General features: G+C 46.3%; 8 protein-coding genes across 8 annotated transcripts; 4 read left to right on the top strand and 4 right to left on the bottom strand.

Moving 5' to 3' along the window:
- Positions 1-538: 538 nt before the first annotated feature.
- On the top strand, positions 539-1,820 carry TRV_02533 (uncharacterized protein; the record flags this gene model as incomplete). The annotated part of the gene is made up of 2 exons (XM_003023291.1): positions 539-1,414; positions 1,455-1,820. Coding segments are annotated over 2 exons (1,242 nt in total), but the record flags the coding sequence as incomplete, so codon positions are not given.
- A 970-nt stretch (positions 1,821-2,790) lies between these two features.
- On the bottom strand, positions 2,791-3,461 carry TRV_02532 (37S ribosomal protein S12; the record flags this gene model as incomplete). The annotated part of the gene is made up of 2 exons (XM_003023290.1): positions 2,791-3,303; positions 3,429-3,461. 2 exons carry the CDS (start codon positions 3,459-3,461, stop codon positions 2,791-2,793), a joined length of 546 nt encoding a protein of 181 aa, XP_003023336.1.
- A 109-nt stretch (positions 3,462-3,570) lies between these two features.
- On the top strand, positions 3,571-4,220 carry TRV_02531 (uncharacterized protein; the record flags this gene model as incomplete). Its single annotated transcript, XM_003023289.1, has 3 exons — positions 3,571-3,573; positions 3,670-4,087; positions 4,156-4,220. The coding sequence occupies 3 exons, from the start codon at positions 3,571-3,573 to the stop codon at positions 4,218-4,220; spliced, it is 486 nt and encodes a 161-aa protein (XP_003023335.1).
- A 999-nt stretch (positions 4,221-5,219) lies between these two features.
- On the bottom strand, positions 5,220-6,202 carry TRV_02530 (uncharacterized protein; the record flags this gene model as incomplete). The annotated part of the gene is made up of 3 exons (XM_003023288.1): positions 5,220-5,377; positions 5,450-5,533; positions 5,641-6,202. 3 exons carry the CDS (start codon positions 6,200-6,202, stop codon positions 5,220-5,222), a joined length of 804 nt encoding a protein of 267 aa, XP_003023334.1.
- Positions 6,203-6,314: 112 nt separating this feature from the next.
- On the bottom strand, positions 6,315-6,827 carry TRV_02529 (uncharacterized protein; the record flags this gene model as incomplete). Its single annotated transcript, XM_003023287.1, has 2 exons — positions 6,315-6,633; positions 6,682-6,827. 2 exons carry the CDS (start codon positions 6,825-6,827, stop codon positions 6,315-6,317), a joined length of 465 nt encoding a protein of 154 aa, XP_003023333.1.
- Positions 6,828-7,028: 201 nt separating this feature from the next.
- On the top strand, positions 7,029-12,647 carry TRV_02528 (Dishevelled, Egl-10, and Pleckstrin domain protein; the record flags this gene model as incomplete). Its single annotated transcript, XM_003023286.1, has 1 exon — positions 7,029-12,647. One exon carries the CDS (start codon positions 7,029-7,031, stop codon positions 12,645-12,647), a length of 5,619 nt encoding a protein of 1,872 aa, XP_003023332.1.
- Positions 12,648-13,797: 1,150 nt separating this feature from the next.
- TRV_02527 (uncharacterized protein) lies at positions 13,798-17,406 on the bottom strand (the record flags this gene model as incomplete). The annotated part of the gene is made up of 1 exon (XM_003023285.1): positions 13,798-17,406. One exon carries the CDS (start codon positions 17,404-17,406, stop codon positions 13,798-13,800), a length of 3,609 nt encoding a protein of 1,202 aa, XP_003023331.1.
- Positions 17,407-20,522: 3,116 nt separating this feature from the next.
- On the top strand, positions 20,523-21,819 carry TRV_02526 (uncharacterized protein; the record flags this gene model as incomplete). Its single annotated transcript, XM_003023284.1, has 3 exons — positions 20,523-20,878; positions 20,949-21,399; positions 21,463-21,819. Coding segments are annotated over 3 exons (1,164 nt in total), but the record flags the coding sequence as incomplete, so codon positions are not given.
- Between the last annotated feature and the right edge of the window lie 365 nt (positions 21,820-22,184).

The following is a 22,184-nucleotide window of genomic DNA, read 5'->3' as shown; positions in this document are numbered from 1 at the left end:
AATTACCATTTACCTTACAAAAAGGGGGGCCGATGACTAAGCCTCGCCGTTTCTTTTTCTAGCTTGAAACGCCCAAAGATTTGCATCTTGGTTAGACCAGCTCGACCCTGCGACTCTCCACGCGGCTCTCATTTTAGCCACAAAAAAGCCAGCCTTTTTTTACCTTGCGGAAGGGAGCGCGAGCGATGTGAATGAACACTTCTCTCAATTCTGCACCGCCTCTGCTTTGCTCATCACCTTGCTTTCTCTCGCTGGCCGACTTCACTTCTTTGTATGCGTCTCGTTTGATCCGGGGCACGCAGTACTTCAGCGCCGCTCGTAGTACGAAGAACTCGTCTGCCTATAAATAATACACAGCAGAGGAGACAGAAGAGGCCATTCCGTCGCTGTTAAATATCCTGCGGTCGTCAAGATGAACGCAACCCAGGGCAAGTACCTGCGGTACATCCTCTTTGCAATTCTGGTACGTCAGTCTCGTGGTTTGCTTTCCTACACCAAGGCCATAAGCTAGTCGATGATTCTGACGGCGGTGAAATAGGGCCTTGGTATCATACATTTTATCACTTCCTCCTCGCTGCCAATCCCCAAGGCAAGTGATCTTGGTCTATCTTATCCAAAGTCTGGTGGTCAACAGCCCGTCTCGTCTCCGGCTGGCGAGGATAAAGCGCCTGCTCCTCCCGCTACTCCTCCATCCACACCCCAGCAGCCTCCCACGCAACAACCCCCGAAACAAGATACCCCCAACCCAGTTACTCCCAATCCACCCACTGGGAATGCTCCTGCTCCGGGTTACCAAAAGGTGAATGCCACGTTCGTCACACTGGCACGAAACTCTGATCTATGGGAAATTGCAAAATCCATTCGCCAGGTAGAAGATCGCTTCAACAAGGACTATCACTACGACTGGGTGTTCTTGAACGATGCAGAATTTTCAGATGAATTTAAGAAGTTTACTAGCAGGTTGGTCTCTGGAAAAACTCACTACGGACTTATTCCAAAGGAGCATTGGTCATACCCTAGCTGGATTGATCAGAAAAAAGCTGCGGAAACGAGAAAGATCATGAAAGAGAAAGATATCATTTACGGAGATTCTGAGAGCTACAGACACATGTGTCGCTATGAATCCGGATTCTTCTTCCGTCATGAACTCATGATGCAATATGACTACTACTGGCGTGTGGAACCCAGTATCGAATACTTCTGTGACATCCACATTGACCCATTCAAGTTCATGAAAGACAACAACAAGAAGTACAGCTTCGTTATCAGTCTGCCCGAGTACCCCGGCACCATTGAGACTCTATGGAAGAGTACCAGGAAATTCATCGAACAGTACCCAGAGCATATTGCAAAAGATAATAACCTCGAGTTCATTAGCGCTGACGGTGGTAAAACATATAACAATTGCCATTTCGTAAGTTACAGGCACCTGAAGAAATGTTGTAACTTAGCAGCTCCATGCTAATCTATTATGTCTGAAGTGGTCTAACTTTGAAGTCGGTGATTTGAACTTCTTCCGTTCTCAAAAATACCTTGACTTCTTCAACCTCCTGGATCAGTATGGTGGCTTTTTCTATGAAAGATGGGGCGATGCCCCTGTTCATAGCATTGCGGTCTCCCTGATGCTAAACAAGGATGAGGTACACTTCTTCAATGAAATTGCATACAGGCATGTTCCATTCGTCCACTGCCCTACCGGAGAACAGACAAGACTAGATTTGAAATGTCATTGCAACCCAGGTGACAACTTTGACTGGAAATCGTATTCATGTGAGTTTTCTGTTTTGTTCTCATCACCCTTTCACTCCATATCTCAATAAATATCTAACGTGAAAAGGTACATCTCGTTTCTTTGACATAAACAAGATGAGTAAACCAGCCGGTTGGGAAGCCGAAAGTCATTAAACCGCTCGTCTATAACCCTTGTCGCAAATTGCTCACTTCTGATGACCGAGTTGGCTCATTACTCAACCATATTTCTCCATCTCATCACCTATTTCCTTTTATACGATATCACGCTTCCAAATGCCTAGGCTTCCCTTACTCTGAGGACAAAAATGGCTACTTTAGAGTTACACAGCACGTTTTATGCCAAAGAGGAAAAAAGAGCGGAAAAAAAGGGGGGGCACATCTCAGCGTCATGAGCTTTGTTCTTCCCACCCTATTATCATGACCATTTTACCAAACACTTTCGGGATACGTTCCTATTCTTGCTATCTGTATATAGGCCTTGGTTGTGATTTGCTAGGCTCCTGTTTCCACGATTGCATTATTTGAGATTTTGATGGTATTGGCTTGTATTTCACCCTGTGTATTAAAGAAACTCCTTAAAACCATTTTCTCAGCGTGTCACCTGCTTGATGATAATATACAATATTTATAACAGTGCACCGTGTGGAATAGAAGATAGTTGCGTAGTAATAGTTGTAAGAAATGACCCATATGGTATTTATACAGCCCCAATCTCGACTTACTCCTCGTCAATTAATAATAGTAAAAACTGTCCACATCTTAGCCTTCTGCTGTTCTACATTCCAGATTATGTGGAGGCTTTTGGCTTCTTCGTTCCATACTTCGACCGACTGGTCAGTCGGTTTCCAACACCATTCTATAGCAATAGTTAGCGCCAATCTCATATCTTCCGGCAAACACCCTACAAGCGGAAACTTACTAAATCCATTGCTCCACGAACAAGACGATATTTCACACCAGGACAATCCTGAAGTCGTCCTCCTCGCACCAAAACCACGCTGTGTTGTTGGATGTTGTGACCTAGAAACGTCCGAAGTATTAAACCATCAGTTCATCACAAACGAGTTTGGCTCCGAAGGTCCTACCTTCACCAGGAATATAAGCCGTAATAACCTTCCCACTGGTAAGCTTAACCCTCGCAGTCTTTCTTTCTCCGGAATTGGGCTTCTTTGGTTTTTCAACTTGTGTTTTCAAGCACACTCCTTTCAGCTGTGGCCGGTTTACAAGAGCCGGAGATCGCTTCTTTCGTGCTTTTTGGCCAGATCGGCAGCCACGTCGTACTTGATTCAGCGTAGCTTGTAGCTGTGAAGTGGTGGAGAAGCTCTTATGGAACGCATTCAGAGCAGAGGATCGGAGGAGGCATTGAGAAGACAGCGCGGAAAGGGTGCAGTGCGGCTTTGGCGTGGTCGAAGGGAATTGCCGCTGAATTATATGGCGGAAGAACCGCATCGTGAGAAGTGAGGGAGATAGTGCCATTGTCATCTGTCTGCTTCTTTTTCTCCGGTTGCGAGTAAACTGGAAGTTCTTGCTGGTATTCTTTTCGTAGAATCTCTATTTTTTTATACTCAATCACGTGACGCATATGGGACGAAGTGCCAAGTTGGTCTCTGCGGGTCGCCGGATAAGCTTTACGTTATTGACTCGTGCCTGGCGGAGCTTGCTTGCTTCTCACCTACATCAACTATATCAACGACTCCTCCGCACTGCATTCTCTGAGCCTACACTTCTTCTCCTGCATCTGAGGAGCAGCTAGTTATATTTCCGTACAGACGGTTTTCACGGGAATCCTTGGAAGTGGTTTCCATAACACTGCGAGCCATGGTAAAGTACTCTCATAGACGCAGTTTTCGACAAGCACCTTACAGAGCATCGGAGGTGCCATAGAAGAAATTTTACTGTTACTAACGCTTTGGGCAGTCTCTTCGCATCACTCCTCAAACCAACTACTCCTCAGAAACCTCCAATACCTCCAAGAAGACCCCACAACCTCACCTCCGCAATGGCGCTCCATCTGCCCCAGGTCTTCCAGATACTCTCCGCTCCTCGCTCACGGCAGCCCCAGAGACGCCCGGCCTGCAGAAAACCAACTCAACACACCCCCTTGAAGCCCGGTTGTTGAATTGGCGCCAAACACAAGATGCTATGAAAATGGAGTCTATTCGGCGGATTCATGGCATGGCGGAGCCAGTACGACGAGGTATGGAGATGAAGATTGTTCGTGATAGTCAGTGGAAGCCAGCAGTCCTAGGTGGGAATATGCATGGAAGTATACATGAGGATATTTTGGCCCTAGGAGGACGGGAGACGGAAGTTACTTGGGAAGACGTGTATCCTGGTACGTATATCAAGGATGAAATGCTATGTGACAACTCTCAAAGAAGAGCCGCTAATGTCCGTTTTTAGGAGATGAGCTTCGCGAGCCTCCTAGCTTCCATGACGAGCTGGAGCATAGGTTGAAGATGAACTAATGCCTTCGTTTATCATAGAGAAGTGGATTTGTTTTTCAATATCATGTCCATCGATTTGCGAGATGAATACAATTTGAGTATTCAAGACAATACAAATCCGTATTCTAACTCCAGTCTGGACGCTATGTTAAAGTCAGGCGAAGTATTTACGGGAAACTTGTTTATTCCATCCACATTGCAAGGACGTCTCTATAGCCTAATGAATGAAAACAGTATGAAACCAACTCAGCGAAGTAGAAGAGCGTAGGCTGTACAAGGTTCGGCAACATCCATATAGAACTTCACCTAAAATCAAAGCGGGCAAACGTGGTATTGCGTCATAAGCATATCCTACCTCTATTCGTTGCTTTTCGAATCATGGTATTATGCAGGCGCATGAAGGAGCGTTAAAAGTGGCGACTTGGCGAGATTAACAGGCAGGCAAGGGATAAGTTGTTACATAGGGCATTGAGTAGGGCCGGATAAGGGAGTGACAAGTAACAGTGTATCAAATCGAATTAAATGCAAGCAGTGAAGGGGACAAATACAGACCTCCGATTCAATCGCCTATTCCGACCATCAATTCGCTGTACATATATCATCAAGCAGGGAACTGGAAGGGAAATCAAGGCACAAAGCAAAAATGGAAAAAAAAAAAAAGGAGTATTTCAAACTGGTTAGAAGAGTTGAGGAAACCGGAAGGAAAATGGCAGATAGAAAGAAAAGTAAGGCAGAGCAAGTGTATGACGACTTATACAAACTCCAGGTTGCACCACCAAAAAAAAACAGAAGAGACAAATAGCGGAAACGGGCGAGAAGGACAAAGTCAGTATTGGCGGTAGGTCGAAAGAACTCCGGGTTAAGACGAGTGTAGGGGTGTAAGAGCATGAGGAAAAGGAGTGTATGCGGTGCCTGCGCAGTTATGGCATTAAGACGGAAACATCTCCCCCAAAATCACTCGGCCTCAGGTTAGATATGTGGGAAATGAGAGCTTTTATAAAATAAAAGAGTAAGAGCCAATTATAATATAGCACAGCGGCAGCCGGGGCTTCTTTCTCCCTCTTCATGCTCCCGGCTCTGGGTGCTTTTGGCGGCTTTTGCATCTTCTTCGTCAACAATCTCTTGTGGCTTGATGGTCATATGGACCACATTTGGGCCTTCTCGGTTGAATCTGCATTCTGTATACAAAGTTAGAATTCCTGATATTCCCAGGACGTAGATATAGAGGATTCAACTCGGAGAAGGCGTACCAGAGAGTGGCGACTTGTCATCCAACAGCTTTCCAAATGATATAAGCCGGATAGCTGCCGGAGAGGATGGACGAGGTTCCCAGTCTATGGATGATATGAAACATCAGCAACCGAACATTTGTATAGAAGAGGGTATAAAATAAGTTAAAACAAAAAAATAGAAATAGGCGAAAAAGGTGTTTGATACATACCTGACCTCCATTCCCTCCATATTAATTCTTTTAATGTATATACAGACATGGAGAACGGGTCGTTATCAGCAACATTAACCTCTCGTTTCCGTAGATATTTGCCATCCAGTTTAAAAGGATGCTTACCGCCGGAGGTAAGCAGGATATTGAGGAGTAAAGTAGGTCCATCGTTTGAAGACGTAGATTGGGATAAAGATACTGAAGGCTGGCCCTCTACGGACGCCCCGATGCTCGACTGGCCAGCCTCCTCTGGTGATATCGATGTAGGCCCACCAGCCTCCGGTTTCGAATCTGGCTGCTGATTTTGTTGTTCATGCCCAGGGCTTAACTGTTGGGGTGATGGCTGCGGCTCTGCCTCCTTCGCGTCCACAACAGTACCCTGGACAGCCTGTCCCTGCTCGCCCTCGGGCATACGCATATTCTCTTGCGAAGCGACAGCTGAGGTCTGGATGCTGGTTCCATGGGCAAAATCGTCCGCTTCTGGTCGCGTGGTGGGAACGCTCGATTCATTCAGTGCACTGTCGGCTCTCGTTCCCTTCTCTGCCTCGTTCACAAATGCCATCCTCCTCGATCACTCCAGGTCACGGAGTAGTACACTTGAATTCCAGAGTGTCCCGGTACGTAATGCAGCAGAGAGACGGGGTCAAGGACTCAGGAGGCGAAAAAGTGACGACTTAGTGTTGGTGGTCCGGGGCAGAACGGCGCGGGAGGTTTGACGGGGAGGAGCTGACAGAGAGCAAACGAACGGAAGGGAATAGCTGATGTCTTTCTACAGCATGCTGGAGAGGAGGGAGAAGTGAGAGATGATGGGGGTTTTTGTCGCCTTCTTCTGCCGTCTTTTCGTCCCTGTCGCTGATCGAGGTGTTGATAAAATTATATGTAAGACGGGGGTGGAGAACTCGGGGGTTGCCTCCCAAACACTCTAGCGCAGTGTGATATGTACGGAGTATAGATATGGAGAAAGGGGCAGCGCCAACAGCAGCAGCGTTCGCCCTAGAATACCATGCCCGACAGAGGCCGTTCCCCGCTCAGGCTGAATACTCTCCCTTTTCCTTCTGCTCGTCCTTTCGACTTTTTTTGCTTCTTTTCTTCTGCGTTTTTCCAGGTTCTTGTTTCATCGTCTCGGCTTCTTCGGCGATGTCACGTGATATGGCTTTTTTTCGCCCTTGTCGAAACCACAACTTCATCGCCGCGACCAAGGGAGAGATACATTTTAAAGAACGAGGGATGGGAGATGGACAACGGGATATTCTATTGCCCTTCGGATGCTCTGTCCATGCTGGCTGAGATAGAGCGTCGATAATAACAAGATCTTAGACCTGACGGATACCAGTCTGATATACCACCACACAGCCACAACTAGAGGATGGGTTGACACTTGAGAAGCCATGGTGCTATCCGAACTGTCCAAAGGCATGCATTCAAGAGACCTGAAGCAAGGCAACGTTGAGACTGGGTCGATCCGGTCGGCGTCAGGGTCGACTCATGAGCCGCGACCCAAGTCTGCCAGTACCGCTCCCTCCCAGAGCTCAGCCGCAAGTTCCAGTTACAGAGCTTGTCTCCTCTCTGTTCATGATGAAAACTTCTCCCGGGAAGACGTTTTATTCAATCGACAGGCCCTCGGAGACTGGGCTGTCAAAGTAGGAGATCTCATCGAGCTGTCTGCGCTTTATGGGGAACCCCCCTCGGACTCCCAGCTGGAGGGAGAGTCTACCAATATTACCAATTCTCAGCAAGAGGAGCCCGGAGCCAACCCAACTCGGGGTCAGAGTGGGGGAGGTACCGGTACCGGTGGCCGTTATAGCCCTCTGCCTAGTCATAGGGATTCATGCCGTGGAGATGGTGCATTGCCAAACTCATCTCATGCCGTGGGCAATTTCCTGTTTATTGTGAAGCATATGCAACCAGAAATCTTAAACAGACATCCCAACCTTCAGATATCAGTCTCAAATCAGGTTGCCAACCGGTTTGGATTCAAGAAACGATCCCGGGTTCTATTGACTGTGAAGCCACGGTCGCAATGCTCAGCTACACATGTGGAGCTAGTGTTTCGCGATCAGTTCCTACTACGCGCGGATATGTGGAGGATGGCCATGTCTGAGTTACTGGACCGGCCTCTCTACAAGGGACAGAAGATTGTTTTCATGAACACGGTAAAAGCAACAGTCAAGTCTATCTTTCAGGATGGTCGAAAAGTGATGGCGGGGTACTTTACCCCTCGCACCATCCCGATATTTAGGAGCGAATCGGCTAGATATGTCCTATTCATACAGATGTCCAAGGAAATGTGGGACTTCAACACTGAAGGTACTGGTGATATCCTGTTTAGTCGGGTTGTCGACGGTCTACTACCTGAACTTTTCAAACGTTGGGCTACTATCGATGCGCATCATCTGGTTACCATCGTCATGTTTACCAGAGTTCAGTATGACCATAACATTCCTGCTTCTGATGAGTTTATACCGATGAATCTCAGCAGCAGCTCTCTTAACCCAAATACAACGGGTGAGGCTGGAGCTAGTGTACAGGATTTCTATCGAGTTGTTGTAAACGATATGCCTAGTGGCAGGTGGACAGCTATCTTGGATGAACTAAAGAGGGAATTTAGAACTTTCCTTCGTGATATCTTGATTCCGTCACCTCAAACATCAGGGGACGAGGTTTCCGAACTTGAGGGCTCTCCACCAATTGCTACTGCCGGTACCTCGCCTACAATTGCAGGCCACCTCACATCAGCAATAAAGGGCAATATCTTAGAAGCTATTAATATTGCTTCATCCTACCTTGATTTTGAATATGTAGGCCGTGACCTCGTTAGGACGGGAACGTCAATTGTTATGATTACTCCTGGATCTGGCACCTTTGAAGTGGGATTTGATACTCTTGCCTTGACTTCGGATGTCCTGGGAAGCCGTTCAATTGGCATTGATCTCATATGTCTGAGTCCTATGCCGTTACATTCGGTACCTCTATTCAAGTATAAGATACCTAAAAGACGCTCTTCCCACTCGTCAGTTTCCACCATAAATAGTGACACAGCCTCCATTGTTGGGCCTTCTGAGGTTGCATCGCCAACGTCCACTAAGACTACAATTGCGGCCTGGCCTCCTACCCCAAAACCTACCCATCTTTCCGACACGCTCTCACGGGCAACCCAGTCAAGTTCTGCTGTAAAGACAAGTCTTAACCCTGAAGAATGGGGATATGGTATTCCATATTGGATTGACATCTCCTTCTGGGGTGCTCACAATTATCAAGACAAAAAATGGAAAAAAAACAACGTCACGCCTCCAGCTTTCGGCACAGTTGCGCCCCAGCCGAAGTTATTCCAGCCCAAAGTGCGAATGTACGAGATACAGATGATGGGGGTAATGGAAAGCGAACAGTCGAACATTTCTATACCAAACCTCCATGTTGGGCATTCAGTCATAGACGAAACAGCCGTGCGCCCACGCAGCTCTGAACTCGGCACCCTGAACTCTTCCTCCAATCTGGCCTCACATACTTCGTCGCACAAACCTCAAACCCGTGATAGAGGACAACCCGGATCCTTCATGTACAGTTTTAAAGACTCTAAGAAGTTAATTATGTCCTCTCAGGAAAAGAAACGGACAAATATATCTGAATGGATGGATTCGTATGACGAGTTGGCATTCCATGTACGATCTAAGAAACGACCATCTAAACGGCATCATAAACCGAAATCACCTAGCCTTTCAAACCTCTCTCTCTCCTCTAGGCGAGCCCATCAACAACAACCTCGGACTCCTGTTCGTCAAAAAAGCTCAACTACGCTAGTCCCTGCCCGCCCTGCTGCCATATCTCCAATATCTACCGTCTCGGGTACAAATTTGGCAAAAGGGTTACCCACGCTTCCCACAGCATCAAAGTCCAATAATAAGTCTAATCTTAAGGATACCTCGAAACCATCGACTTCACGTAGTACCCGATCGATTAGCTTTGCATTGCTAGGTTTTGGTCGCGCACCTCCAACTGCTACTGCAAGCACCCAAGTGAAAGCCGAGTATGCAAAAGCTTTACCAACAGCAAGTGGAAAAACCCCTGATGAAAATATATACGATCCCAAGCCAGAAGACCATCCTCAGTCACCCAGCTCTCTCACCCCAGCTATCGCGGAACCACAGGCACAGCATGGAGACGAAGGTAGCCGTTCAGAGCTGCTTCCTTCGCGGCCTATATCGATTAGAACGGCAGTCAGCCATAATCCTGAAGAGCCCAGCGTAGCTGCGGCATCTCTGGACGGTTCATTTACTGCCCATGTACCAGAATTGAGGCATGAACCGGGAAGTTTATATGAAAGCCATGCCGCTGGCTTAAAACGCACTGGCCGCAGGCTAGACATGGCGAACAACAGTATATCCGGAGCTGGACCCGCCTTCCCCTCTCCTGAAAAAGCATTAAGTCCCTGGATAAAACATGTTAAGCCATGGAACCCCCCTAAACACCTTCCTACAAGAGAGAGCTGGTTTGGACGCTGGCATCACGTTTACCCCCGCAAGCCGACTACCTCCTCGGTGAACTGGAAGAGCCTGAAATCCCCGGCTGCTCTACCTTTGACCACCGAAGATTTCCCAACAGAAGAGGAATTAGAAACGAATTACTTGCAAAAGCCTTATACTGTTTATCAAGATGAAGACTCGGATGTGTCTGAAAGTCCCAAAACCCGGGATGCGTTACTACGAGAAATGATTTCCCTACGGTTATCCCATGGATTTCAACTAGTCCTCCGAAATCAGCGAGACGACCTCACGTTTGGAGACACTATTTTCGATCTTAGTGCCTTGTCGAAAGATAATGTGACCATCTACATGTCAATGGGAGGGATCATTCACCGCTTGGTATGCGTTGGCGGAGGTGAAATTGAAGTGACTCAATTCACACGTAAGCCTCTCAACGGCTATTTACAGGATGCTAAGGAGCTAGAAGTTGCCTATCGACCTGCAGTCAAGACAATTCAGGGAACACAGTATCGAAAAAGTTGCATCCGCTTGGCGCTGTCCCAACTCGAATATAATTGGAATTTTGCAGATTCATTCCTTGCGGGCCATCGAGATCACTTAGCTGACTCTTTACGCCAACTTAAACACTGGCGTACACGTTTCGTTCTAATCCCAACTCACATGTCAACGCATTCCCGGCGCAGTAATTCTTCCTTGAATGAAGATAATGAAGAAGAACGGCACTTGATGGGTATCTACCAATTAACCCAAGTTTGGCAACGATACAAATATACCCCACCAGAGGAAAAGAAGTTCCAATCCACTAGTTCCAAAAAGAAAGATCAAAATCCATTGAATATTTTGTATCAAACTTGCGATCCTTCTGTGGTTGTTGCAACAGAGCTTGATAGGCTTTTGCTTGAAGATCCTGGACTTGATAACCCACCCGCGCAGCTTCTACCAGAGTCAGAATTGCTCCAAAAATCGTCCGTATCCTTATCCTCAATTGCCCAAGCAATGCAGTCCGAGAAAGGAGTACGAATGATGGATAGGAGATGGCATTGGCGTCTCCATTACAATTGTTTTGTTGGAATGGAATTGACTACTTGGCTGATAAAGAATTTCAGCGATATTGACACACGTGATGAAGCAGTTCAGTTTGGGAATGAACTCATGAAGCATGGCCTCTTCCATCACGTACAGCGAAGGCACAATTTCAGAGATGGCAATTATTTCTATCAAATAACGGACGAGTATCGAATATCTAGGCCGGAGTCTAAAGGCGGCTGGTTTCAGAGCCTTAAAGGAGACAAATCAACCCCTGGCACGCCAATGGAGAAAGATGGGGTTAGGGATTCGCCTTCTAGCTTCCGTTCAAGGTCTGAAAAGAGCTCTGATGACGGTGGTGGTAGAAATGAACCTCTTCCCCCACCACCAAGGTCGTCCGGCCGGGGCAAGGTCGCTATATGGCTGGCAAAGAGCATGAAATACGACTTAGATCCTCGTAAACGGTCAGATCGACCCGAAATAATCGACCTTCACTATGACAGGATCCATAACCCCGAAAACTGCTTCCATATTGAACTAAGCTGGATGAACGCAACCCCCAAGCTAGTTGAAGACGCTGTTGTATCTTGGGCCGGATTAGCAGAGAAATACGGACTAAAGTTGGTTGAACTACCACTTTCCGAGGCCTCGTCAATTGTTGAATCACAGGTCTTTAGGCGTCCGTTCCCAATCAAGCTGAAACATCAACCACCAGACCCTCCATCCGGAAACCTCTTTACCTCCACTTCTTTTACGTCCCAGTCCACCCCGGATCGCCACTTTTATCATAAAGCCATCCTCAAAAAGTTCGATTTCATTCTTGATTTCGAACCTTTCAGCGCATTTCCAACCGATGTTGAGGTATCTTACTCATGGGGCAAGCCAGATTATCGATTCCCTCAATATGTCCATAGGTCGGGCGCAATTCTTGCTCAGATCACTGATGAAGGGAATTTCCTCCTCTTAACCAACAGATTGTTCAACACATATCACCCTTCAGTCATGATTAAAGAATCCAATAAATTCGAGAGAGGCGAATATTTCCGACCTCGTGCATCTACGATAGTTGATTCCGCGCTTTATGACCGTGGCTCGCCTCACCTCTCTCCAGTCGTACGCAGTTCCGGACTTAACGGCTTCTCGCCCTCCGTCTCACCACAGACACAGCAACAACCAGAATCGATTAACGTGTACCAGACAGCAGCAGACCTAAAGGACAAATTACAAGCATTTTGTAATGATAAGGAGAAGCTTGATGCATTCTTTGCTACTGCTGCTGCCCATGTACAACCGGTCTCTACAAAGGCCAGCCCAACAAATACGATGACTTCGGACTCGCTGATTCCGTCCTTGGTGCTACCCGACAGTGTAGTACGCCATTCAACCTCCAGCTCTGCAGGAAAAATGCCTCAGCGATCAGCATCCATAGATTCCGTTGTAGTACAGCATACGCCCCGGTATGGCCCAGCGCATGATTCTCCAGGAACAACTCAACTATAACATGGTATATCCTGTGTATTCGCCTTGTGGCTATGTTACATGCTATCCTAGTGCTGGCCATCTCACAACACATTATTTGTCATACGTTTACTCCGTATATGAAACCGTATATGTATGCACTATCCCCGCCCATGGTTTTCTTCCGCTTCATGTATTATACCCATTTCTTATTCCTTCAGAACTTCACAAGTATCATCATGAAGTGAATTTTACACAAACCAACAATAGCTACAGTATGCTGCAGTAATTTAGAATCTATGGAAATACACTTCCACTTTCATTGAGTCAATATTTCCTATAAAATGCTAAAATTCTGGATGAACAGTTAGGACTAACAATCAACAAACAGGTTGAGGGAAGGACTCTGGGAATATCTAATGATGCCTTGGTGAAACTGGATGGGAATAGCCTTGAAATAACTAACAGCTGATACTATAACCAGGAAAATACCAGCAGTAGTTGATGCAAGGTAAATTGCTTGTCGTAGAGTGAAGCTGGGCTCTAAAGACTCCATTAGTTAATACTAACAATGGAGACATGGGCATAATATGAAACGAGAGTATAAAAACGACGCTGAATAAATAAGCAAAGCAAACCATTTAAGATGCATCAAACAGCCCTCTCTTGAGCAATATTCCTCGCTTACAGAGCTGATGTTGAGAATAGTTAAAGGATAAAGTCCCCAACGCCAGAGGCATATCTGCGCATGCGGTGATGTAGACTTTGAATAGCCGTTCAAAGCACGATTAAGCACGGGAAAACGATTAAAGAATAACGGAATGGCCAGAGTAGGGTATAATCCCGAGATAGCAACCAGCAACCCGGTAAAAGAGAGATTAAAAAGACGCATATGCAGATCCCAGGGTATCAAGGGTTGGAGCGAAAAGCTATCAACAGAAAGAAATAACAAAAATAAAAAAGCAGAAGCTGTAAACCCCAGATTGAAAATGCAATGCATGTAGAAGGAGAAAAGTCAGGGAAAAAAAAAAAAGGAAAAGGTAAAGAAAAAAAAAATGGAAAGAAAAAGAAAAACAACATATGAAAGCATCACGTTCGGGAACGCGAGAACACACAAATTCGATGGCAAGAGGAAAGCAAAGCTCCTCGAGATGATGACCGCTGCAGAGACAGGGTATTCGATGGTGACAGCTCAGCAAGTCTCATCAATATCCTGAAGCCACTTGCGTATACCTTCTCTTAGAGTGTTATCGGTAATACCACTTAATTTCTTGTGGTTATGCTTGGAGAACCCTGCATGTGTGTCAGGGCCAACATTTGTTTCATCTTGGCGGTGTTCAGCCGCAACGCTGCGTACCACCTCATCCAGCGCACCAAGTACCATACGGCGACATTCATTTCGTGGAATCTCAACAGAAGGAACATCCGGCCGGCTGTTGGTATCGTTGTATCTCCTGCTATCTTCCGTAGGCAATACGCTTATACGCCCTTTACGAAGCCGACTTGGGGAAGGAGCACGAGAATGGATAGCAGATGTAGGTCCGGAGCAGGCGAGAACCCGTTCAACAGCGTCAACGAGAGTAGCATCTAGGTCCATTACTGGCTCTTCAATGAATTCTTCCTCCACGATACATGGTTGAGATTTTCGCAGAGTAGATGTCGGCGTAGTATCTGAGCTGTCGGCTTGAGTGCTGAACGGTTGATAAGAGAACTGGGGAGAAGGCGTATGCGAATACTCTGTGGTTCGATCGTCAACAGTTGCTATCTTGCGGCGCAAACGAATTCGTTTGACAGTGAATGTCCTCGTATCTGCTACAAGGGTGGAGCAGACATCAACCCATCGTTCGGACCCACCATCAAAATATGAAGGTTGCCCAAAATTCGCAAGGTTGGGAGTACGCTCAGCAGACATGGAGCGTTTGATGGCAGATTCAAGGTCGGGGTATGGGTGCACAGCTTGGAGAGCAAAATCTTCATGATAATATTTGAGCCAACCGGCGACGTTGACGCCAGGGCCATCCCAGTCTTTGTAATTATTATAAGACCATGGACTGGTACTGTGGAAAGAGCCATCACAATCAATACTTGTGATTGATGTTCGGGTCTTTTTGGGTGACGTTAACGTGGAATCATTTGACGATGACAAAGACATGAATCCAGGCAACGGGACCTCAACATCAACAATGCCTTCAACCGGCTTTACACAAAGTTTGACAGGGGATGTGGGTTGCCGACTCTCCAGAGTAGAGGCATCTTCTTTGCTATCCGTTTGCGCTGGTAGAGAAGTAGGTATGGATATCGTATCACTAGTTGTCGCGGATACATTGTCCAGAGTCGCACTTCCATTTTCTTTTACTTTGGCTGACATGGCAGGTGGCTGACGTTTAGTTTCAATCACTTGTGTTGATGCTCTGCGAGGTCTGGATGCACCTCCATTTGCTGGCGCATCGTCCCGAGAGTTCCAAAATCCAGAAAGAATGTTCCCCCATTTACTCTGATGCTGGTCAACGTTGGCCGATATCTCGCTTTTTTGCAAATTTAATAGTAAGTTTGCAGAAGCAGATCCTTTGCAATCTTGCGATTCATGGCGGGCACTATATTGTTTCCTTGGCTGAGAAGCAAAGTGTGGGACTGGAGTTGCGGTGCCTGGTGCAGCTGTTGCTGCCGATGCCGTGCCACTTTTCATTGGTCCAGCAACGCCTCCGGGTGGGATAGATAAACTTGAAGTTCTCATAGATCGGGCATCAGAGCCACGTCGTGCTTGGTTTATGGGGGATTTGCTAAACTCCAGCTCATCAGGTACTATGTTAGACGTCTCATTGGAAGACACACTAGCAGATCGTTTGCCTCCACCACGCTCGTGAGGGAACTGACGTGTTCGAGCACGACGGTTTATAGTTCGGCGCAGCGATTCTTGTCGAAATATGGTTGGATTTGGAGGACTTTGAGATGTTTGGCGGAAGGATGTTGACGTGCTTGGTCGTAAAGGTGAGGCCAGTGGATCCGTACGTTGGTGAGGTGGTAGGAACGCGGAGAGCACAAATATCAAGCGCCTTGCAGCCATTTTATCAGTTGAAATGATTACTGTTCTATTGCAGATGCTCAATTCACTGTCTTGTTGAGCCCGTTGTTGAAGAAAGTGACGACGTCGATACCAGTCAGGGCCAAGGAGGCTGAGCCATTCTGTGTGGTTACCGAGAAAGGCGGTTATGAGGACTAAGAAGAAAAAATTGTGCTCCTTCTCACTTAAGCTCCGGGCAATCCACCGGGCCTCTTCCCTCCAGACACCCCAGCGGCTTTGACCCGAGACAACAGGAGGTATCCTAAGAGCCATGCAGACCCTGAAAGTCGCATGGAGAGCCTCATCGCGGAGTAATTTGTTTTGAGCCAGACAGTTAGGTATGAGTTGTACAATTGTTTGGTTAGTTCTCTGCATATTTGGCCCTTTTGCTGGCTTCGGCAGATTCGTTGTCTGCTGAACAGTTTGTTTTAAAAGTTCCAGAATCTCTTTGCTTGCAAGCTTCTCGAGACGTGATAATGTTCGTGCAATGACATCCCAATAGTCGACGAGTAAATCGATCCTGTCATCTATGCTCGACCCAGTAGTCGATACGGATGCCTCGTCGAACAAAGACCATTTTGGATGAGAGTCGAGTGACACCGACATTCCACCGCAAGGTTTGGCTGAATCCTGGAGATAAGGATTTCGTTGCTGACGAGCGCTATTCTTTGCTGTTATGGGGAGCCGGACTGTTATTGCAACAGCATACATTGGAGTCTTCTTCTCTTTGATCTTTTTAGACTTGGCACGAGGAGAAAATTTGAATTCCGGGGTGTAAGGCGACGATGGAGTTGTTGAGTTAGGCATCGAAGTGTCAGCTGGCATGCCGTACGATTCTGGTAAGTTGACACTGAACATTCTTGTCACCAATACTGTCACGCTTGAAGAAAAAGATGCAGAAGAGGATCTAGAGGCATCACTGCTGAATCGTTCACGAGTCTGGCTGGCACTCCTCGGGGAGCCACTAAACGTATCCGCACGACGAAGGGTGCGCCGGTAGGGGTCAGAAAGAGCAGCGTTGGAATCCTCTGCGGGTTTCTTCTCGTCCGCTGGGACGATATGCATTTTGGTCGAAGGGCCACGATAGCTAAAGGCGCTGCTTCCAAATATGCAATTCAATAATCCAAGTTCATTAGAGTCCCCAGATAGACGCCCATGCTGCTGATCATCATCTCCCGCCGAGTTAGAGAACGTGGACCTCCGATTCCGTGCACGGAAAAAGGCACTATTAGCCGCGGCATCTTGGTTAGAGAAACTCGACAGTGGAGGTAGCTCGGATACCGAGGCACGCGGTGCATGATGAGAAGTCCGCCCACCATTCCGAGGGAGCGTCGAGGTGCGGGTGTGTCGTGACCGTGGCTTTTCGGGAGAAATACGGTCTAGAGACGGTCGTGTGGGCTTTTCAGTCTTTGGAGGTGCCTGAGTATCGAGAAGAATGCACGGATCGTCACGGTCCCCTATGGCATTTTGGGCAATAATCACTCTAAGGTCCTTCGTAGAATCAAGTTCCAAGCCACCATTATCATCAAAGCTACCAGCTGAGAATAGGCTAGGTGAAACAGAGCTGGTCTGCAACGGGTAAGCATGAGTCCTAGATCGCTGAAGAAGGCTCACGTCTGGGAAGAGGAGTCCTGAGGTGTGTTCCTCTTCGGTCACAGACTCGAGCTGGTTCGAGTTGCGGTTGGCATATGACGCAGGGTTTAGTGTTGCGGCAGCGGTATTAAGCAGCCTGCCCAACATCTTCGTAGGCTGGTTTGTTGATATGTTGATAGCGACTCTCAACGGGGGTCGAGACGGCTATGTCCTCCTCTAGTAGGCGGCAAAGAGGACGAAACGAAGAAGGGTTCTATAAGGCTGCCTCACACGAAAATTCATGGCTTCAAGTTCGAAGTATCGGCAATGCCAGTCACTCAAGCGAGACGCAGGTAAACGATGGGATTGGGGTTGACGTTACGTCGGCTGGACGCAGGTGGCCTCACCCTTCAGCAAACAAACAAGAGGAAAGAGACCCCCGAGTACCCTAGTAGCTCTTCAGAAAAGCGAGCCCGAAACGCCTGTCTCCCTCTTGATATCAGTCAGACAGCAGGAGAAGTGTTTTGTGCGATGGACATGGAGGGGAACAGGGCGGAAATCCGGTGTCGTTCGCAGAAGCGACGCTTTCGACGCTTTGAGCCAAGTTGGAAGACCCGCGGGCTGGCCAAGAGGCGGTGAGGAAACAACCTTAAAAGGACGTCTTCCTGCTTTGTCCAGCGGAGCCGCAGCGCTAGCCGGATACGGTTTAGTTCAGTGAGTAAGCTCTTACCGATTGGCTGGATGGCTCACGCTAGCTGCTTTCGGACGAGTCTCGGAACGTCAGCGAGCACTTGCGCGGCGCTGATTGGTTGTTTGGCCGGCGCTCGAGCCCGTATGTGGTTTAGCGCGCGTGCTTTTTTGCTGCGCAGGATAAGCTTCTGGTTGGAAAATAGTTAGCTGTCCTCCTTGCTCATGCTCGATGAGATCATTTCATCCCCAGCCCTGGCAAGAAACACCCTGCAGCTGGGGACTCTGCATATTTTCCGGCCACAGTCGTGTTATGGCAAATTATGAATCATCAGCTGCACTCGCTCTGGCTCTCTGGCTAACAGGGCAATTAAGAGCAGCATCCATTTTCCCCTCAGTACTTGTATCACATCATCTTCTTGTTAGGCGACTACTTAAACAAGCTACCATTAGCTATTTCGAATTTTCTTTCCCCCGATATTATCAGGACAGTCATGGCGGTTATACTCTCACTCTCGCCTTAAGCACTTGTGCTGTGCTCAGGCTCCATTTTCGCAGAGCTTAAAAGCAAAATATCGAGGCTCAACGGACACTAATCGGAGTAATTACGGAGAGGGCATTTTCGATGATAACAATTCCCATTCCTCTGCCCGAATACACTAGTGGATTATATCCACTGTTCCAAGTTCCCTAATACCCCAGATACCTAACCGCATAACAGTACTACTGTTAGTGGGACTCGGAACATCAAAGTCCCCCTCATGATCAACTAGAAAGAATATCCAGCTTTTCACTCTTTATTCTCGCTGACTACTCCCGGCCTATACCAACTTCTAATTAACATGACCTATGTAAATACGACAACAATCTTAAAGTGCTTTAAGTTTTCAAATTCACAGCACTACTGCCAAACAATCTGAAGAATCCGAAGAGGTCCGTTACTCTTACGTGATATACAGCCTAGATCGGTTTTATGGAAGGGACATTAGGGGCCTAGGTGGGAGAAGGAGAGAAAGGGCCCAAATTAGCTATTAAATGGCTCTAATGCACTATTACATATAAACAGTATACGTTAACTCTAGGTATGAGCTTGTTGGGCTTCGCTTTATGTTTAGCTCTTATAATTCTGATATTTCTGATATTATTACGTCCGCTAATAGCCACCTTGAGAAGTCTTTCATATAATTAGTTGGGCGAGCCGGCCGAAATGTATCAATGATGGTCGGATAGCCTTCGTTAGAAGACGATGTATCACAGTTATAGGGAACATTTTTCAGAGTCGAATGGAAAGAAGTGAAAAAAATGATAGTTCAACATCTGATTTTAATAAAGGCCTAATGAAAATCTGCTCTTAACTGAGGTCTGGGGTATCAGGACTTCTTGGATTGTTAATAAAATCGGCTTCTCGTCGCTAACATCGAACAGGAACTTGATAACACACAAAGACCCACTTTGATCTCAAATTGCATATCTGATTGGTAGTTATATGATTGCGAGTTAAGCCTTTTTAAGGTTGTTCCCAGCTGGATCACGTGTAAAATAAGCTTAAGTCCACGTTCAAATCTTCCTGAACAAGTATATTGCTTCACATACCCACAAAGTTATTAGTTCATGGGGATGCAAGATATCACAACACATCAACGCTTCACAATGGTATTTTGCAGATTATATTAGAGGTAGAGAGCTATTTTTCATTGCATCCATCCCAAATGGTTAGCTTAACGCAAGCTGCCAGATACCCTCTGCTATATATTATTAGGTATTAGATACCGCCGTTTAAACCTTCAACCAAATGGATCCGTTCCCCTTGACAGGTACCAGTCTCAACTGGAATTTTCTGCCACCCTTTCGATGAAAGAACTCGATATTTGCGGTACCTCACCATTTAGTGCCTGGCTAGCTAATGGCTAAAACAGAGGTATAAAAGGGCGTTCTTCCATCCTCTCTCTTATTTTCTTCTTCTTTCTTCTCCTTCTTCTTCTTACCTCATAATCATCACATGGCTGCTCCCGAAGGATAACATAAAATTCAACTAATTTAACTTGTTATCAAACCATCACAAACACCTGGCAATCTCGCTTATAGGACGCTGATACCTTCCTCACTGCCATATTGAATACCCAATACCTTAGCCTTTAACGGCTCTTCCAGATATATAATTACATATTTCCTGCGACCAATCCCGCTAATCGCGAAGCCTTATGTCAGGCTATTTACGATTCAATTCACCATTATCTCACTGATCTCTCACATTAATACTGTGAAGATTGGCACCGAAGATACTTTTCAAACTGGAATTTCTGGATTAATTTCTCTCTTTTTTCAACTTTCATAACTTGCCTCACTTCTGATTCTTCAAACACGTGAGCATTTATTCATCTCAATCAATCAACCTCGATTTCTTTCCCCACTCCCAATTTTTCCATCTAGTGGGCCTTTTATACATCTCTTGGAGATTAAATTGCCTCTATCTTATAGTCACTTTTGCCTTCTCACACTATACACAACTGACCTCTACTCCCTTATCTCCCCGAGAGAATAACTACACATCTACTCCCAGTCACTCCCTAACTCCCCGCTTTCAACGTTTCCCAGCCATGAATATCAACACTCCTGAAAACAATGTCTATAACGAGGACATTATCCTTAATGAAGACTTTGAGTCCTTAGCTCCTCTTTTCCAGTCCGATGCTTCATTTGCAGCCGGAGGAAATCAAGTGATGGGAAACATATCTCCTATCTCAAAGCCATTGGATATCATGGACTCGGAAGTCTTGTCTCTTACGCGGGCATCTAATGATTCTGTTACAAAATATAGCAATCTAGAAAAAGGGGAAGAAGGTGAAGATCCCAAAAATTGCTCTAGCGATATGCCTCCCCCTCAGTTTTCCGGCATGATGTGGGTAGAGCTAGAAAAGGAATTGGACAGTAGCGAACTAAACGAATATTCGGAGTAAGTATAACCATGGTTTTACCGTATTAACAAATCTTGTGATTTGCTCAAGAAAATAAAGAAAAAATAGGTTCGAGGAGGCAAAGGCAGCATTTGAAGCAGAAAAGAACCCCAGTCTAGAAGCTCAAATTCGGTTCAAGAAGGCAAAAGAAAAAGAATGCTTGCGGATTTCGAGAGCACAACTGCGGGAAGCATTAATTGAACAAGAGCACAATACACAACATGGTTGTATCAATGGTAATGAGACCGGGGATGTCAGAATTTCGAAGGCCCAAGAAGGCGAGAACCAGAAACCTGGTAAAGAAAATGATTTTGGCCTCTTTTATCCCGAAGATAATGCAGCTCCTGCGGAAGAATTACATCGGTGTACCTCCCCGAGTAACGAGGAGAGTATACCAGTGTTTGTATGGGAACACACTCAAAAGTCGGAAGAGTTGACTAAACCAAAGAACCGGTCTCGTCAAAATGGAGCGCCAAAGCAAGCAAGGAAAACCAATAACAAAGCTAAGGTGACTAAGAAGGTAATTTTAATATCAATAATAACGCACTTTTCATGATTTTGACAAATCTAATGGTGACCAAAGGGCAATAATACCCGAGGACGCAAATCAAATGGGTCTACCAAGTTCAAGAAAAATTCTACAAACAGAGGGCCTACGAGTCTCAACTTTGACAGCTTATTTACTTCCAATATTATTGAGAATGCAAAGCGGAATACCAAGAAGAAGGCAATACCAAAGTTTACGTCAGGGAATAAAGAGGAGGCAATGAGAGAAATCATGGCCAGTATTCCAACAGACGATGATGCTGACATGCAATGCATGTCCCAACATAAAAAGGCCATTATGGGCTCGATAATAAAGTTCACAATACCTCCTCGGGCTGACCATGAAGGTGGCTGGAAGCATCGTGACATGATGACAAGTCTATTCCATTATCAGGTATACCCCAAAACCCGACGTCCAATAGTTATTAACTTAGCTAACATTATCAAAGCTTCTTGGGGTTGGATTCATGGTAGTTTCTCCGTCATATCATACTTCAACATACATACTAACTAACATAGCGTGACCGTGAAAACTCATCTGCGGCCCCCAAGGGCGGCTTCCTATGTGACGAGATGGGCTTTGGTAAAACAATACAGGCAATCGGTTAGTCTTGAGACACTTCCTTTCTCAATACATACGCATTAACTTCTCTCAATAGCAAACATGGTGGACGGAAAGGCAGCCGATGGCAGAAAAGAACCAACAACTACATTGATAGTTGCGCCAACGCATTTGATTGAGCATTGGTACACCAGATT

This window comes from Trichophyton verrucosum, assembly GCF_000151505.1.
Source record: "Trichophyton verrucosum HKI 0517 chromosome Unknown contig00218_1.f1.exp, whole genome shotgun sequence".
Lineage (NCBI taxonomy): Eukaryota > Fungi > Ascomycota > Eurotiomycetes > Onygenales > Arthrodermataceae > Trichophyton > Trichophyton verrucosum.
This window is presented reverse-complemented; position numbering and strand designations above follow the sequence as displayed.